This window comes from Trachurus japonicus, chromosome 12 (assembly GCF_045865225.1).
Source record: "Trachurus japonicus isolate A0001 chromosome 12, Traja_1.0".
Taxonomy (NCBI): Eukaryota; Metazoa; Chordata; class Actinopteri; order Carangiformes; family Carangidae; genus Trachurus; species Trachurus japonicus.
In genome coordinates this window covers 3212448-3231949 of record NC_140918.1, presented here as the reverse complement: position 1 = coordinate 3231949, position 19502 = coordinate 3212448, and the positions used below count along the sequence as shown (strand labels likewise).

Here is a 19502-nt window from a genome sequence, read left to right as displayed (position 1 = left end):
CCAGCCTATTGAGCCTATTAATTATGAAAGGACAGAACAGACATGTCCTGTGATTTTCAGTCTTCTACTACAGCCTGATGATACATGAAGTCAGGTCCTGAAATGTGTGTTTCTCTTCTGTAATAAACATTCTACATACCCATTCGGAGTTTGCAGGTATGGCACACGTGCATGCATGCGCAGTTGCGCACACACGTACACACAGACGTACACACACACACACACACACACCTGTTGCTGCGCTGTCTCTCTCTCCTCTGCTCTCTGGACTGAGCTGCCTGGCTGTATTTTTGTGCTACCCAGTCTGCATCTTGATTTTATAGTTTTCAACGGACTGGCCCAACCAGCCCGACCGCAGGCGTCAGTTCGAGCCGCGTTCAGTCTGAAAACATAACTCGGTCAGGTCAGGTTGTGTCTCGGGCTTCGCTCTCTCCCTCTTTTTTTTGGCCATCGGATTCGGACCAAGTCGGGTCCAGGCTTCAGCACCGTGCCGCTGTTGGTGGACAACTCCCCGTCCTACTGTGCTGTGATCACAGGCTTGAGCAGCCGTTCAATCGACACGCGGATAAGCATCGCGCACACCAATCAGAGAGCCTATTGATGAGTGCCAAGCTTGCTTTAATTTTTTTTTTTTTTTTTTTTGCCAAATCGCTTGATTTTGGCGTGAGAATTGTTTGAGTGGCGTGAGAGCGTGAGACAGGACCTAAAAGCGTGTGACACACGCCAGATGCGTGAGAGTTGGCAACCCTGGTCTATGTCTAATGTACTGTACAACTTATTTTCCCTCTGTTTTCAGTTAAATTTAGCCTGCCTCACTATACTAACAAGTTGCATTTCTTAGCTTTCTTAGCCTTTCTTGTTAGCAAAAACTAGCCTATAGCTAAAATTAGCCTGCTAATTACTTGAAAGCAAAAACTAGCTTTTGTTAGGCTACTTTTTTTTTTACCTTCTTTTTCTTTTTTTTCTTTAACTTTTTTGTTGTTTGTAAGCTAGTTTTTGCTTTCAAGTAATTAGCAGGCTAATTTTAGCTATAGGCTTGTTAGCTTGTTAGCTAGATTTAGCCTGCCTGGATTGTTAGCAGATTAGCCACAGTTTATTGGTGACTTGAATCAGTTCAGTGCTTTTGGTGGCTAGAAAATGATGTGTAAAATAGACTAAAGAATCAACGCTGCTCTGTCACATCATGGAGCCCGTTATTATTTATATTCTGAGGAAAGATTTAAGACCAGGTGCTCATTGTTTGTGTTGTTTGAACATACTTTGCTGTGTACGTAGCCGATGTTAATCCAACAGTGGTGGGACTACGGATGGAAATGACCCTAGAGCTAAATCTGGTGTAGGGATGTTGATGAATACGCAGAGTCCCGTTTCAGATAAACAAATAAATGAAATGAGTAAAAGGTGTTCATCATGTTGTGTCGATCTGCTCAGTGTACCATGTTTGATATTGACAATGTCTTGTTCTGTCCTTTTGACTTCTCTAGGCTATGGCTTCACTTCCTGCTCCCGCTCTTTGTTCATCACCTCGTCCTCTATCTTAAAACTCCTGGTCCCACCCGGACTCTTCGTCAGGAGGAGGATCGTCACTGTCGTCTGGGAAATGGTCGAAGTTGCTGTTGTCGAGGGGCCCGTCCACCTGATGGAGACACACACACACAAACACACACACACAATCAGTTTTCCCATCTTTTCTCTCATGTATGTTGCAGCTGACAGACTGTGGAGGATGAAGGACACCCACTGTGGGGGTGAACGGAGAGTCGATGGTTCCCTGGCGGAGACCGTCCCAGTTGAAGCCCTCAAACCACCTGAAAGATAATATAAGGACGTGCTGCCATGACAACAGTTTCATCTGCCGCAGAAAGTAGCTACACACAGATACAGAGAGAGTGAGAGAAAGAACGAGAGAGTGAGTGAGTGTGAAACAAACCACATGAAAAGCATCTGTTACTGCCTCACTTGTGTTTCTGGATGTCCTTCACGCCGTTCTTCTGATTGCCCAGTCGCTCTGACGGGTTGTCCCTGAAGACGACACACAAACACAAGCAGTTATCCTGAACAACCTCCTGTAGCTACTGTGTGTTATACTAGCAAGCATCCATGAAAGATAAGTAGCTAAATTATATTAAAAGGGATAGTTCAACATTTTGGCAAATTGCCCCATTGCCATAATCCCTATAGTCATAGCAGTAAGTTTGTTACCTTGCTCAGAGCTACGCTACAGAGGCTTCTTGGTTTCCCTCATCAAACTCATCAAATACACAATCCAACAACTCCACAACGCTCTGGTGGACAAGTTGTGAGCTGCACATTCACCACGCTATGAGATAATAACACAACGTTACCACACAGAGTTGTTTTAGAGGGAAATACAGAGACTGTTGATGAAAAACTGTCCCTGAAGGCAACACGCATCAGTGGTTTTGCATGAATTTCCCCCTAAAACAACTCTGTCTGGTAACGTTGTGTTATTATCTCATAGCGTTTTAGAGTTGTTGGATTGTGTATTCTTTCTTCATTCTGGCAAAACACTACCGCTTTTGTCCACAGGTGTCGCCAAAATCAACACAAAATGAAATTTCCTTTTTAGATTTTATACTCCAGTGTTTTTCTACTGTTGGTTGTGTAATCAAAACCCATTCATGGATTTATATAAGTTTGAGTGTCTCTATAGGGAGGTTATAAAAGAGTTATGTCACTCATTATCACTTCTTAGCATCATGGTAGCACATTTCCCAACACATTGAATGTTCCCAGTGCTATAAATATCAACATTCTCACATTTTTACATCACGATGAAAGCTGGTGATGCGTATTAATGTCACTGTAACATACAGTATGAAGAAGTTCGACATTTTGAAGGAGCTGTGAGAACCTGCAGAGCCGTTTGATGAGGTTGGCGGCGCTCTTGGTGATCTTCTTAGGAAACTCGATCATGTCGATGCCTCTCAGGATGATGTTGTAGGTCTTCATGGGGTCAGAGCCGGAGAACGGAGGACTGGAGAGAGAGAGAGAAAGAGATAAAATATCAACAGTCTCATTTAATCAAACAGGACCGGAGCTACACTGCAAAAACTCAATATCTTACCAAGAATATTTGTCTTATTTCTAGTCAAAATGTCATTTCTAGTCAAAACAAATCTCATTATACCTAAAATATGTATACAGTTATACATAAAAAAGTAGCTTGTTTTTAGACACTTTTTACTTATTTCAAGTCTAATTTCATTTGAAATAAGTAGAAAAATCTGACAGTGGAGCAAGTTTTTCTTTCTTATTACAAGCACAAAAACTGGCAGATTTCTCTACTTATTTCAAGCGAAAATTAGTTTGAAACAAGTGAAAATGGTCTAAAAACAAGTCAATTTTTAGGTGAGGAGTCTTTTTTAAAGTGGAAAGAGATTAGTTTTGACTAGAATTGAGACATTTTTACAAGAAACAAGACAAATATTCTTGGAAAGATTTTGAGTTTTTGCAGTGTAATTTAGCTCCTCACCTCTGACTTCATTACACAGTTAATACAAAATCACATTTCCAGGTTAAGGAGGAAACATTCGTTCTCTCAGACGCAGCATCTTTAGTGTCCAGAGTCGTTCTGCCACATACAGCTGCAGCAGCATCACAACATCTGGAAGCATCACTCAGCCTCAGCAACACACTGTGTTGTGTTTCTGACGGCTGCAGTTTGTCACTGTGGCCATGAAAATACAGGGATGTGGAGAAAAAATATGCAGCTGATGAGATTCTATTGTGTTTGAGTCCCTGAGTTACTGCAGCAGAGAAGAAACAGATCAATGAGGAGAAGGATGCTGGGCGAGGACAGAGTGTTTTCTGTGTTTACTGAGCGTGTGTTAGACGTCTGCTGTGCGGTTCTGTGGCGGATACACAACAGATGTGGCTCTTTGGAAAGTGCAGATGTTGTATAGTGTCTCTGTGTTTTGTCCGGATTGTTTTTTTTTCTGCTTTGAGTGACTGTCCCAGAAAATCAATATTTAAAGACCTCAAGGTTTCCTGCTCTGTTTACAACTTCCTGGATCTTGTCAATGCTGCGTCAGATACAATAGTTAGTTACAGCTGAGGAGACACCAATGTGGCCACAACATGTTCGTCTCCCTGTCCTCTACATGTCTCCCAGAAACCGAGCCTAGCCTGGCTGGTTAGCTACATTTAGCTTAAGTTGACCTGTTTTACTGGGCATGTGACGTCTGTCCGACTACCTATTTCTCTGACTTGTCATTTCTCCGACCATGCATTTCTTTATTTTTGCGTCCATTAGTCTGACCTCCCAATTCTCCGACTTAAGTAACCCTAAACCTAACCCTAACTGTAACACTGTAGAATAACTCGGATAAATGGCTAGTCGGAGAAATGAGCGGTCGGACTTTTGGGCGGTTGGACTGACGTATGCTCCCCGCTTTACTTAGTTAGCTCAGTCTGGCCCGTCTTGCTCGTTAGCTCCAGTTAACTTGCCTCAATTGTTAGTTGAAATTATCCTGTGTTGCTTGGTAGCTAATAGCATGTTCTGTGTGTTCGCTATATTCGCTTGTAGCATTTGTTAACAATTAGCTTGCCTTAGCTACTTGAAATAGTCTTTTTGCTTGTTAGTCAGAGATGGGGACTCGAGTTTGCGACTCGGATTCGAGGCGTCGCACACACAGAGAGTTAAGACTTGACTTGGACTCGTGTTTTGGGACTCGTGAACAATCATCTCTCTGCAACCTGATCCTCCATCGATCGCAGTGTGTTGCTGTTTTTTCCGTTATAAAACGCACGCACACTGCTACAGCTGTGCAGCGCACAAGTGGAAGTCTGCACGTGTCGACACACCCCCATGAGTTGACGACATAATAAAAAAACAACGACAACAAAAACAGTTCTTCTCTCAGAAACATGTGGTTCCAGATGAGTTCTGCTACACATAAACATGTCAGCCGTATCATCCAGATCTTATTACTTCCTATAATTAACATCTTAAATCATTTTCTATGTGGTTCATCTACAGGTTTTCTGAATTCAACAAAGCAAAAAAAAGAAACTGGCCAGTGCAGAGGAACAGAGCAGCCTTGATTCTTTCTTGACTCAGAATACAGCTTCATTGTGTGTTTTCTTCATATTGTATTGCAATAATAACAACTAATCGGTACTGATACTGTATGCTAATAGATAAAGGAGTGATAATAATACAGTAAATGCTTTGAATTTCTTAGATATAGCTGTGCAGTATTCTTAGTAGATCTAGTCTCTGGTTTTAAAGGGACAGAGCAACACCTAGTCTTGTTGACAACTATACGTTGGGTCTTTCCTTGTTTAGTTTCCATCCTGACTCGTGTATAAAGTGCAGCTCTTGTCCTACCTGCCACTGAGCAGCTCAAACACCAGGATCCCCAGAGACCAGCAGTCTGCCGAGCTGTCGTGGCCCTTGTTCAGGATGATCTCAGGGGCCACGTACTCGGGGGTCCCACAGAACGTCCACGTCTTCTTACCCAGACCCACTTTCTTGGCGAAGCCGAAGTCGACCTGAGGCGCAGAAACAAACGGTGGTGAGTGTGCGCTCTTTGTCAAACTGCTGCACTGCAAAAACTCAAAATTTTTCCAAGAACATTTGTCCTTTTTCTTGTCAAAATGTCTCATTTCTAGTCAAAACTAATCTGTTTCCACTTAAAATAAGACTCATCACCTAAAATCGATCTTGTTTTTAGATCATTTTCACTTGTTTCAAACAAATTCTCACTTGAAATAAGTAGAAAAATCTGCCAGTGAAAGCAAGTTTTTTGTGCTTGTAATAAGGAAGAAAAACTTGCTCCACTATCAGATTTTTCTACTTATTTCAAGTGAAAATCTGCTTGAAAGAAGTAGAAATTGTCTAAAAACAAGCTGCTTTTTATGTGATGAGTCTTATTTTAAGTATAATGAGATTTGTTTTGACTAGAAATAAGACAAATATTCTTGGTAAGATATTGAGTTTTTGCAGTGTGCATCGTGTTATCGGATGTATTGATTAACGCTGTAGTGGGCACCAGCTTGGCGTATCCTCGGTGGTCCAGGATGATGTTCTCAGGTTTGAGGTCTCGGTAGATGATCCCTCTGGTGTGGAGGAAGGCCAGAGCCTCGACGACGCAGCCCGTGTAAAACCGAGTGGTGCCGTCATCAAACGAACCCCTGGAAGAGAAGAAAGAAAGATGTCATGGATGAACTAAAGCAGGGGTTCTCAACTAGTCTCACTCTGGGCTCCACATTTTCCCATGGTCATTAAGTCGCGACCCACTTTTATAGAATTCAAACCAAGAATTTTTTTTTAAAGCCTTTAAAAACTCATTTTGCTCTTTATTGAGCAAAGTGCATTTCAGAGCACATGAATGAAACTGAGGAGTTACCATGACAACTGCATGTACGGAAGTGAATAAAAAAATATCAAACTGCACAAAATGGAGACCAACAAAACGATATATTTGACTTCTGATGCATCTCTGCATTCAGAGCATGTTCACTAAAGTGGATAAATATCAAATTGCACAAAATAAAGACCCACAAAACAAAACAAGATTCACTGCATTCAGGCCACATTAATAAGAAACTGATATCTTTGCATTCAGAGCAAATAATAAGAAAGTGAGGAGGAGCATTACAACTGAATGTGTTCACGTGTCTCGTGTGCCTTTCAAAATAAGTTATTTTTCAAAATAAAAGACATGTCCAACATCAGATGTGCATTAAATATTATTAACTTTTTTGACCAGCTGTCCACGACCCATCCAGAACGGGTCTAGACCCACTTTTGGGTCCCGACCCACCAGTTGAGAACCACTGAACTAGAGCACTGGAAAAGAGAGTAACGACACCACCATTGACTCCCGTGGTAAGGGTTTAAGGGTTTAAGGGTTTAAGGGTTTAAGGGTTTAAGGGTTTTGCGCCCCTAGTGGCAGGATATGGGTATTGCAAAAGCATCCAGAAAACCCATTCACTCCAATTTATGTGTGTTGCCCACTTGCTTGTAAATTGATGAAAACGGCCGTGTTTTTGTTTTTAGGTGTCTTGGTCATATCAAATTATACTTATAATTTGTTTATTACAAAATGTAGATTGAAACATTAATGTAGACAACTGTTTTTTTTTTTGTTTGTTTTTTTTTTTTTACTGGGCTATGTGTTAATGTTTATCTGTAAAGGATCCTCAATGATGCTATTAATGTGGGTGATCTAGAAATGTCCTTAAATTATTGAAAACACCACACTGCTCATTCACCAACAATGCAGAGATGTCAGTTCTTGGGCGCTTTTGCAAAACTCATATTCCTCCACCAGGAGGCGCTTCCATTGAACCAAAGCTGTCGTTACTCTCTTTTCCAGTGCTCTAGGATGAACGAACACCGGGGCTCAGACCCGTCAATCAAAACCTCTGCACACCGACCTGTCCCTCAGCACCGTCCACAGCTCTCCTCCCAGACAGGCCTCCAGCAGCATGTACAGGTACTTAGAGTCTCTGAAGGTCCGGTACAACCTGCAGCGACCAAAAACCACAAGTCAGTCCACAACAACAGTTTTAATGTTTTATATCCCAAAGCAGCTGCACTGTGGATTTTACACTGCAAAAATCTTTCCAAGAATATTTGTCTTATTTCTTGTCAAAATGTCTCAATTTTAGTCAAAACTAATCTATGTCCACATAAAATACGACTCATCACCTAAAAATGAACTTGTTTTTAGATCATTTTGTCATTTGTTTCAAACTAATTTTCACTTGAAATAAGTAGAAAAATCTGCCAGTGAAAGCAAGTTTTTTGTGCTTGTAATAAGAAAGAAAAACTTGCTCCACTATCAGATTTTTCTATTTATTTCAAGTGAAAATCTGCTTGAAAAAAGTAAAAAAGTGTCTAAAAACAAGCTACTTTTTAATGTGACAAGTCTTATTTTAAGTATAATTAGATTTATTTTGACTAGAAATTATATTTTGACTAGAAATAAGACAAATATTCTTGTTAAGATGTTGAGTTTTTGCAGTGTATCAAAGTGGTGTAACTGGATATTTTTTCCATTAAAATCTGACTATATACAGGAAAAAATGTGGAATAAATGTGATTCACCAATGCAACACTGTTATTTCTTGACAATTTTTCCATAATTTGTCAAATAATGTAGAAAAAAAAGTAGTGTTTTTAGGATATGTCCTGCTTAGTGTTGCAAAAATGCATTAAAATTCAACACAGCAAAACATAGAAAACAATCTATTTAAATTTAATGTTTTCAGAAGAAAGTATACTTTTATAAGTACACTTAATTATTTGAATTTATAATTTGTGGTTACACCATTTGACATTTTCAGGTCATTCAGTCTTACACTGCAAAAACTCAAAATCTTTCCAAGAATATTTGTCTTATTTCTTGTCAAAATGTCTCATTTCTAGTCAAAACTAATCTCTTTCCACTTAAAATAAGACTCATCACCTAAAAATTAACTTGTTTTTAGATAATTTTCACTTGAAATAAGTAGAAAAATCTGCCAGTGAAGCAAGTTGTTTTGTGCTTGTAATAAGGAAGAAAAACTTGATCCACTATCAGATTTTTCTACTTATTTCAAGTGAAAATATGCTTGAAAGAAGTAAAAAGTGTCTAAAAACAAGCTGCTCTTAAATGTGATGAGTCTTATTCTAAGTATAATGAGATTTGTTTTGACTAGAAATAAGACAAATATTATTGGTAAGATTTTGAGTTTTTGCAGTGTACTTATGTCAAAAAATGGTTCAAATGATATAAAACCAACATGAATACAAAAAAACATTTTATTTTTTAAAGCAGTTATAATCTATTTTCATTTATTTAAAACAATTTTTCTTTTGTCACTGACCTATATATTGTATTTACATAATTCTACCAGCTTGTGATTAACATGTAATTATCATATCATCTGTGTTTACGTGTTGAAACATCTTGGATCTGCTGCTTCTCTCGGTGTCACATCCTCATCCTGCTCGGTGAGCTCAGACTTACCGAGGTGTTAATTAAAAACCAAAATGCTAATTAAGCTCCTCTTCATGCACCTGTATTAATCACACCTGAGTTAAGTTACAGCTGTGACGTGGAGGAGCAGAGTGACCTGATGATGAAGGGGCTGTGAGCCTCCATCATGATGCGGCGCTCCGACAGGATGTGTCCCTGCTGGCTCATGTCCACGATGTGGCGCTTCTTCAGGACTTTGAGGGCGAACGAGCGGCCGTGGTCGTTCTTCAGATGCACCTGAAAACACACACTGCAAAAACTCAAAATCTTTCCAAGAATATTTGTTTTATTTCTTGTCAAAATGTCTCAATTTAGTCAAAACTAATCTCTTTCCACTTAAAATAAGACTCATCACCTAAAAATTAACCTGTACATACATACATTCTCCTTACACATGCATATATTTTCACTCACACATACATACATTCTCCTTACACATACGGAGACCGAGACACATAAGGAGAACGTATGTGTGTGTGTGAGTGAAAATATATGTGTAAGGAGAATGTATGTGTGTGTGAGTGAAAATATATGAGAATGTATGTATGTGTGTGTGAGTAAGAGAAAGTGTATGTGCTGTTGATCCCTATTCTGCACTTCATGATTTGGCGCTCCTGTTCCCTGCTTTTATTAGTGTATTCTGTCAATTTTTAAAATATTATGGTCATTATGTCACTTAATATGTCCTATTTCAATGATTTTAATACTGTATCTGCTTCCACTTTACCAGGGACTACAGGCGGAAATTAGCAATTGTTGCTATACACTGCAAAAATTCAAAATCTTACCAATAATATATAAATGTCTTATTTCTAGTCAAAATGTCATTTCTAGTTAAAATAAATCTAATTATACTTAAAATAAGACTCATCACATTAAAAAGTAGCTTGTTTTTAGACAATTTTTACTTCTTTCAAGCAAATTTTCTACTTGAAATAAGTAGATTTTTCTACTTATTCCAATTGAAAATTAGTTTGAAACAAGTGAAAACTGTCTAAAAATAAGTTAATTTTTAGGTGATGAGTCTTATTTTAAGTGGAAAGAGATTAGTTTTGACTAGAAATGACACATTTTGACAAGAAATAAGACAAATATTCTTGGAAATATTTTGAGTTTTTGCAGTGTAACCAGGCTCAAAGCATCTCTTCTTGTTTTACAAGTTTAAAAACAAGTTATCCTCCACCCACCAGCTCCACACGGCTGAAGCCTCCCATCCCCAGCGTGCAGATGATGTTGAAATCACAGAGTGAGACGCTGGAGAAGAAGTCGGCCTCGGCCTGAAGCCTGCAGAGACAGAGAGACAGAGAGAATCATCTTAGTCTCCATGTTTCTCCACTGAGCGACCCAGCTGCAGAACATCTGGACGCTGAGTGAAGTGAAGTGAAGTGAAGTGAAGTGAAGTGAAGTGAAGTGAGTGAAGCAGCAGAGACAAAGAGGCTTCAGTTTGTCTCTGCTGTGAAATAAAAACAAAAAGATAATTAGAGTTTGTTTATTGCTGAGAGAAGAGAGGAGCCGTGAGGTGATGATGATGAAGATAATTACAGGACTAACAACGACTGAGCTGTTTGTTTCCCCTGAACGAGTCGTGACAAACCAGCGACTAAATCAACCCACATGCAAATATAACATGTGTTATGGTGTGTGTGTAAAAAAAATCACATATTAGATGTTGGAAAAAATCATATACTGTATTGCCATTATGTCTAGTTTTTATAGAAGTATCTATGTTTATATTGTAGATGCCACTATTTTTTGGATACAAAATGAACTTGTGTTGTATTGACCTTTGTAGATGCTGTTTTTTGGGGGTTTTTTTTGGACAATACGGAAAAAAAGTGAAAAGATATCAACCTTTGAAAGTCTCATCAGTAAGACGGAGTATTGGCCACATTGAGAAAAAAAACAAAACACAGACTTAAGACAGAATTAAGTCATAAATTGTACGTTTCATACGAGAAAAAAGTCATGTCATAAAATCAACAACCTATGTAGCGTAAAGAGCCAAAGAAAAGAGGTGTATGAATTAAAGGGATAGTTCAACATTTTGGCAAATTGGCCCATTGCCATAATCCCTATAGTCATATGAGATAATAACACAACGTTACCACACAGAGTTGTTTTAGAGGGAAATACAGAGACTGTTGATGAAAAACTGTCCCTGAAGGCAACGCGCATCAGTGGTTTTGCATGTATTTCCCTCTAAAACAACTCTGTGTGGTAACGTTGTGTTATTATCTCATAGCGTGGTGAATGTGCAGCTCACAACTTGTCCACCAGAGCGTTGTGGAGTTGTTGGATTGTGTATTTGATGAGTTTGATGAGGGAAACCAATTAAGAAATCCCATAATGAGCCTCCGTAGCGTAGCTCTGAGCAGCTCACGGCTCTGCTCCGCCGTTCTAAAAATAGCTTGCACCGACAATTAAAGGTAACGAACCTGCTGCTATGACTATAGGGATTATGGCAATGGGCCAATTTGCCAAAATGTTGAACTATCCTTTTAAAGTGTATGAACAAAGTGATGACAGTCAGTGTAAATCCTTTAACCACCACACACTCACCTGGCTTTGACCTCGTCGCTGTCGAGCTGTTTGTTGTTGACGTCGTCCAGTCCTCCAATCAGCTGCTTGAACGACCTGAGACACAAACAGACAAACAGACGAGGCTCCTTTAAAATCTCTAACGCCACCGTGTAAAATCAGTATATTTGTGGTGAACACAGAGAAACACTGACTCTCTGTCGATGACCAGACATGTGACATCACCCACGGCCGTGACGCTCGCCGTCCGCACGTCCTCCCTGCAACAGGAAGAGAGAGAGACACACACACACACACACTTTGTTCAATAACACACTAAAAGGAACCGACTTACAACGGACTGGCCACCTCCCTCGGGTCTGGTGGCAGCCCAAAGTACGCAATAATTAATGTGATGGAGAGAGGTAAGAATAATTAAAACTGAGAATGAAATAATTAACACTAGAACCGCCAACATTCCATGTACTCCTAGAACCGCCAAGAGGTCATTTTGACCTCCATTGATTCTAATGCAAAAATGGTAAATGGATTGCATTTATATAGCCATATATATTATATAAGCAGCCAGACACACAACTCAAAACACATTATAGTAATGCTTCACATTCATATACATACACATACTTTACAAAAAATAACAATAGTCGTTGCTAGGCAACCAATATAAACGACTCTTTATTTTTCTATTTTTCGAACAGTGTGTGTATATAAAAATTTTCAAAATTGTTACAAATTTCTGAATTCATGTCCATTTCTCATGAGAGCAAGGGACTGTCATTGTTATATTCAATGTTTATGAGTAATGTTCATTTGTTATCTGTTTGACACCTGTTTTAACTGTTTGACAACTTTCTAATATCTGAACTGGTGTTGTGTTGTGGGATGAGGTCAAAATGACTAGCTAACTAAATAACTAACTATCTAACTAACTAACTGACAAACTGAGTGACTAAATGGACATTCTTAAGCCCAGATTGCAATGATTGGAAAATCAGTTTTATAATTTTTTATATACACACACTGTTCGAAAAATAGAAAAATAAAGAGTTGTCTATATTGGTTGCCTACAGTAGCAACGACTATTGTTATTTTTGGTAAAGTATGTGTATGTATATGAATGTGAAGCATTACCATAAAATGTTTTGAACTGTGTGTCTGGCTGGCTTTATAATATATATGGCTATATAAATGCAGTACATTTAGCATTTTTGCATTAGAATGAATGGAGGTCAAAATGACCTCTTGGCGGTTCTAGGTAAAATCACTCTTTTTTTCGTTCTCTTTTATACTAGAATCGTGAAAACGCATAAGATGATGTAGAACACACTTTTAGGAAAAGTCACCGACTGGGAGACATAGGGTTTTTACACAAACAGAGTTACGTGCATTTTAAGAAGCGAGAGAGGTCAAAATGACCTCACGGCGGTTCTAGTGTTAAATCCAATATTTTAAGAATGAAACAAACAAAATAAACCCAAATCAGGGAAGGAAAGGAAGAAGAAAAGAAAAGAGAAAGAATGATTAATTAATTGATACCCCTCCAGTCCCGCCCTCCTCCCACCCTGGAGGTCTTGGCCCCCGGGGCAAAGCTGGGGGTCTAAAACAATGTTACCCCCTATCCTTACTTACGAGACTATTTTACTTCTTCCTGTCTCTCATCTGTCCCCCCCCCCCCCTCCCCCTTGTCTCCACCTCCATCTCATGCTTCCATCGCATTCTCTCATTCCCTCTGCACTTTCTCTGCAATCTTACACAAGAAGTCATTCACACATGTGCACGCACACACACAAGAGAAAAATAGCCTAAACCTTTACCTACCTTTTATTCTTTATTTTCGCATTCTATTTGTATTTATTTCTTCATGATACATATCCTTCTTCTTCTCTTTTTTCTTTCATTTTATTGTGACATTTACTAACTTTATTACTATTATCATATGTATATATATATGTGTGTGTCTTGTTTTCTTCTTGTCTCTTTTCTGTTTGCCTATTTGAAGTCTTATTGTTATGATATTGTTATTTGTTAGTCACCCACGTTGCACCCTCATAGTTTGTCTGTAGTAACTGTAGCCTATGTCTTTACACTATATGGCACTATTTAAAAAAAAAAAGAAAAACCACAAACTCACATTTTATGAGATGAATCAGCCTGAATATAAAGATCTTAATGTTCATATTATTAACTAATAATGAATTCATGCAGGTCGTGGTTTCTGAATGACGATGTTTCACCTTGTTAACGTTACCGTGGAAACAGTGACCGAGTCCATTAATTCTCTTCAGCAGCAGGTTCAACATACAAAAAATAAAAACCTCAGAAATGTTCGAGGCCGCGACAACACAGAGGTCGGAGATCAGATCAGATCAGAGCGCTTTTTATTCTAATGATGAGGAAACATCAGTTTGTCTTTTATGTGGCTCTTTAGCTTTTAGCTCGTCCAGATAAACATTTCAATTCTCCACTTTTTGCCCTCGATTTACTTCTTTTTTGAAACAACGATCAGACTAAAGGAGCTAAAAACAACATTAAAGTTATTATTCTTTTATATATATATTATTATTATTATTATTAGAAAGTTTCACTTAAGCAACATTTCTCATTAGAACCTGTTGTTTTATTATATTTCTTTATTTATCGTGCCAATAAAAGCAACCAATCCAAATATGTAAGTAGGCGGAGCCAAAGAATGATAGTTGTAGGGTTATTATTATAACATGACTCTAACCATGTTTGATGTTTTTGCTAAATAAATTACTAAAAAGTTTAAAGGGATAGTTCAACATTTTGGCAAATTGGCCCATTACCATAATAAAGGTACTTTATTTGTCACATATAATCCCTATAGTCATAGCAGTAGGTTTGTTACCTTTAATTGTCGGTGCAAGATATTTTTAGAACGGCGGAGCAGAGCCGTGAGCTGCTCAGAGCTACGCTACGGAGGCTCATGGGATTTCTTGGTTTCACCTCATCAAACTCATCAAATACACAATCCAACAACTCCACAACGTTCTGGTGGACAAGTTGTGACCTGCACATTCACCACGCTATGAGATAATAACACAACGTTACCACACAGAGTTGTTTTAGAAGGAAATTCATGCAAAACCGCTGATGCACGTTGCCTTCAGGGACAGTTTTTCATCAACAGTCTCTGTATTTCCCTCTAAAACAACTCTGTGTGGTAACGTTGTGTTATTATCTCATAGCGTGGTGAATGTGCAGCTCACAACTTGTCCACCAGAGCGTTGTGGAGTTGTTGGATTGTGTATTTGATGAGTTTGATGAGGGAAAAAAAAACAAGAAATCCCATAATGAGCCTCTGTAGCGTAGCTCTGAGCAGCTCACGGCTCTGCTCCACCGTTCTAAAAATAGCTTGCAACGACAATTAAAGGTAAAAACGAACCTACTGCTATGACTATAGGGATTATGGCAATGGGCCAATTTGACAAAATGTTGAACTATCCCTTTAAATTGACTGTTAAATTGATAAGCAATACATTTTATATAGTGAGTATTTGAAATATGAGATATAGGTGAACGGTGTGGTCGTGTCTTAACCCTTTCAGCGCCTGCTCTCCGAACCAGTCGCCTTTACTGAGCGTCGTCACGGCGAGCTGCTCCTCGCCGGCCGCCTGCTGCTGAGAGACTCTCACCTGTAGAGAGACAGAGAGAGGGGGGTGTCACCTTTAAATCAGTCCTGACAACACAAACCAAACGACCAAAGACGGTTTATAAACCAAGACCTTCCATGACGAGTCAGCTTCCTGTATGATGTCACTAGGCTTCTGCACGGCCACGCCCCTTTAGGGAGACCAGAGGCAGCATAGAGTGTATTGACTCCAATGGGACAATTTAACGTGAACACAGATTATGGTCTGTCCTTTCTCCCCACAGTCACTGAAGTAAATTTTGGACTCATTTTTCACAAGCCACATCTCTTCTGAACAGTTTGACACCAAAATGGCAACTTTCAGACGGAGAGATCCGGAGAAAATCCACTTTGTTCCAGACCTGTCTCTGTCTCTACGACACACTCTCGCCAGATTTGGCACAGATCTCCTAGGCAACGTCGAACAAACGGCCGCAAACTCCCGTGAAAATGATTTAAATTATTTTTGTCATGCTAAATATTAGGGCTGGGACGATACGCTTTTCTCCCGATTCGATTCTTCTACGATTTTTTGGATGGCGATTCGATTTAAATTGCGATTCTACGATAGCGCCGATTCTCTCGATTTTACGTCAGCATTTTTAACATTTATCTGCACACAAATACTGTAGGAGCCTATAAATTAACATACTCCATTATAAAGTGAACTTAAACCCTTATAACCCTTTTCAAAACCTGTACTCTCTGTATGTAAAAAAGGCTAACAAATGCACATTGCACAATATTTAAAAACATTCAAAAAAAAAAATCGATTTTTGAAACTTTGAAACTGAACTTTTTCGTCAAAAAAGATATCGCGATATTTATGTGAATCGATTTTTTTCTCCCACCCCTACTAAATATGCCTGTTAGTAGTGTAAATATTTAATGTTATCATAAGAAAATATAAATATCTCACTTTCATCTACCTACAAATTATATAAATCCACACACACACGATCACAGACGAGGTGGTGACGGTTGGCCACGCCCCTTTTTAGAGAGACAGGAAGTGAAACCATTTCTATATCTTTCCATAGCCTATATTGAATATCTTTGGTGTGGCTGTGACCCGTCCTCCTGACTGATCCCAGACCAGTGAAACAAAGCTGCTCTGTGTCTCTGCGATGATGATGGATCGTCTCTCCGAGGGCGAGTTAAAACCCTGGAAATTGATTTTGAATCACGGTGAACTGAGATGAACCGAGTTTGTTTCTTCCAGGAAACAAGTTTCATAAGAGAAGAAACTGTCACACACACACACACACACACACACACAGACACACAGACACACACACACACACACACACACACATACACACACAGACACAGACACACAGACACACACACACACAAACACACAGAGACACACACTGACCCTGGACCAGCAGCAGCAGCAGACACCAGAGGGAGATTCATCATCGTTATCCCCCTCATATATTTGTCTCTGTGTGTTGGTACCGGCAGGATTTATCGCCTGCATGTGTTTTCCTCATGAAGCAGCTTTAGAAAGAAGGAGAAGAAGCTCCGAGCTCAGAGAACAGAGAGACATTATATTATGAATATGAAAACTCTAGCATCGTCTCATCCGATTTAAACCTTTAACAACACTACACTGCAAAAAACCAATATCTTACCAAGAATATCTGTCTTATTTCTAGTCAAAATGTCATTCTCATTATTCCTAAAATATGTACATTTATACATATACATACATAGTTATACATTAAAAAAAGTAGCTTGTTTTTAGACACTTTTTACTTATTTTAAGTCTATTTTCATTTGAAATAAGTCGAAAAATCTGATGTGGAGCAAGTTTTTCTTCCGTATTACAAGCACAAAACAACTTGCTTTCACACGCAGATTTTTCTACTTATTTCAAGTGAAAATGATCTAAAAACAAGTAAATTTTTAGGTGATGAGTCTTATTTTAAGTGGAAAGAGATTATTTCTGACTAGAAATTAGACATTTTGACAAGAAATGAGACAAATATTCTTGGAAAGATTTTGAGTTTTTGCAGTGTAACTCGGTTACCAGACCTGCACTGCAAAAACTCAAAATCTTACCAAGAATATTTGTCTTATTTTTTAGTCAAAATGTCATTTCTAGCCAAAACAAATCTCATCATCATCAAAATAAGACCCATCATATAAGAAGTAGCTTGTTTTAAGACATTTTTTTTTACTTCTTCCAATATTTTCACTTGAAATAAGTAGGAGAATCTGATAGTGGAGCAAGTTTTTCTTTCTTATTACAAGAAAATGAAATGAACACAAGTACATTTTTAAGTGATGAGTCTTATTTTAAGTGGAAAGAGATTAGTTTTGACCAGAAATGAGACATTTGGAGAAGAAATAAGACAAATATTCTTGGAAAGATTTTGAGTTTTTGCAGTGTGATCTCGTCCTCTTGGCTCAGACTCGGTGTTCACCTACATTTTGTTCTATATGATTCAGGGAAGAAGAGGAAGATGAAAAGCTCCCGTGTTGTTTACTGGTTTTCTATGGTTGCCATGGTTTCGTGTCTGTGAATCACCGGGGGTCGGTGACCTGCAGCCGTTTGAAGTTAATGGGCTAAAAGTGAACAAAGTAACCGGTGACCTCAGAGGTCGGAGAGGAAGAGGAGCTCTGATTGTTCTCTGCTCTTAGAGACGACGACATCATCACCTCAGATCACCTCTTCCTCTCTGTCCTCTTCCTCCTCCTCCTCCTCTCTCTCTCCTCCTCCTCCTCCTCCTTCCTCTTCCCCCTCCTCCTCCTCTCTCTCCCTCCTCTTCCTCCTCCACTCTCTCCCTCCTCTTCCTCCTTCTCCTCCTCCTCCTCTTCCTCTCTCTTCCTCCTCCTCTTCTCTGTCCCTCCTCCCCCTCCTCTTCTGTTCCTCTTCCTCCTCCTTTTCTCTGTTCCTCTTCCTCCTCCTCTTCTCTGTTCCTCTTTACTCCTCCTCTCTGTCGCTCCTCCTCTCTCTCCTTCCTCCTCCTCCTCCCCCTCCTCCTCTCTGTCCTTCCTCCTCTTCTCTCTCCCTCCTCCTCCTCCTCTTCCATCTCTCTCCTCCTCTTCCTCCTCCTCTTCTATCTCCTTCCTCCTCCTCTCTCCTCCTCCTCCTCTTCTCTGTTCCTCCTCCTCTCTGTCCCTCTTCCCCCTCCTCCTCCTCTCCCTCCTCCTCCTCCTCTCTGTCCCTCTTCGCTCATCCTCCTCTTTCTCCTCCTCCTCTTCCTCCTCCTCCTCCTCTCTCTCTCTCTCCTTCCTCCTCTTCTTCCTCAATCTCTCTCCTCCCCCTCCTCCTCCTCCTCTCTCTCCTTCCCCTGTCTCTCCCTCCTCCTCCTCTTCCTCCTCTCTCTCCTCCCTCCTCCTCCTCCCCCTCCTCCTCCTTTTCCCTCTCCTCCTCCTCCTCTTCCTCCTCCTCCTCCTCCTCCTCTCTCTCCTCCTCCTCCTCCTCTTCCTCCTCTCTCTCCCTCCTCTTCCTCCTCCTCTTCCTCCTCCTCTTCTCTGTTCCTCCTCCTCCTCCCCCTCCTCCTCTCTCCTCCTCCTCCTCTCTCCTCCTCCTCCTCCTCCTCCTCCTCCTCTCCCTCCTCCTCCTCCTCCTCCTCCCCCTCCTCCTGTCATCGTTTGTCCTCACCTGTCCTTCGCTGATGATGAAGAATGTGTCTCCGGTGGCTCCCTGACGGATAATGTAATCACCGTCACTGTAATGAGTCTGAGAGAGAGACGGAGAGAGAGAGGGGGATGAGAGAGAGAAGGAGAGAGGGATGAGAGAAGGAGAGAGGGAGAGAGGGATGAGATGAGATGAGTTCGGGCTTCAGACCAAGAGACAAACAGAAAGAAAGTGGACGAGTGTTTGTGTGAAATCGTCTTCACCTCCTCCAGAACGTCGGCCAGTTTACTGAGGACGTCCTCGGGGAGAGACTGGAAGGAGGGAACGCTGAGACGGAGAGAGAGAGAGAGAGAGAGAGTCAGTGTTTAACACTCCTGTTGTCCTCCTGGGTCAAGGAAGGAGGGACGAAAGGAAGGAAGGAAGGAAGGAAGGAAGGAAGGAAGGAAGGAAGTAGGAAGTACGAAGGGAAAGAAGGAAGGAAGGAAGGAAGCAAGGAAAGACAAAGGGAATGAAGGAAGGACGAAGGGAAAGAAGGAAGGAAGGAAGGAAGGAAGGAAGGAAGGAAGGATGAAAGGATAGATGAACGGAAGGAAGGACAAAAAGAAAGAAGGAAGGAAGGATAAAGGGATAGAAGGAAGGAAGGCCGGAAGGACGAAGGGAAAGAAAGAAGGAAGGAAGGACAAAGGGAAAGAAGGAAGGAAGGAAGGACAAAGGGAAAGAAAGAAGG

At 40.2% G+C, this 19502-nt stretch overlaps 1 protein-coding gene across 2 annotated transcripts in view; it reads right to left on the bottom strand.

The window, feature by feature from the left end:
* Positions 1-1485: 1485 nt before the first annotated feature.
* The window catches only part of LOC146976836 (cGMP-dependent protein kinase 1-like), a 37929-nt gene continuing 19912 nt past the window's right edge, over positions 1486-19502 (bottom strand). For both annotated transcript variants that reach the window (XM_085792610.1, XM_085792611.1), the window contains 14 exons: positions 19039-19102; positions 18800-18877; positions 15093-15187; positions 11726-11791; positions 11553-11627; positions 10181-10277; positions 9091-9230; positions 7408-7497; positions 6018-6159; positions 5354-5517; positions 2876-2998; positions 1960-2022; positions 1742-1808; positions 1486-1636 (listed from right to left, as the gene is read on the bottom strand). In XM_085792610.1, coding sequence (XP_085648736.1) covers positions 1538-1636; positions 1742-1808; positions 1960-2022; positions 2876-2998; positions 5354-5517; positions 6018-6159; positions 7408-7497; positions 9091-9230; positions 10181-10277; positions 11553-11627; positions 11726-11791; positions 15093-15187; positions 18800-18877; positions 19039-19102 — 1363 coding nt within the window. In that variant the 3' untranslated portion in view covers positions 1486-1537. The remainder of the gene's footprint in view (positions 1637-1741; positions 1809-1959; positions 2023-2875; positions 2999-5353; positions 5518-6017; positions 6160-7407; positions 7498-9090; positions 9231-10180; positions 10278-11552; positions 11628-11725; positions 11792-15092; positions 15188-18799; positions 18878-19038; positions 19103-19502) is intronic.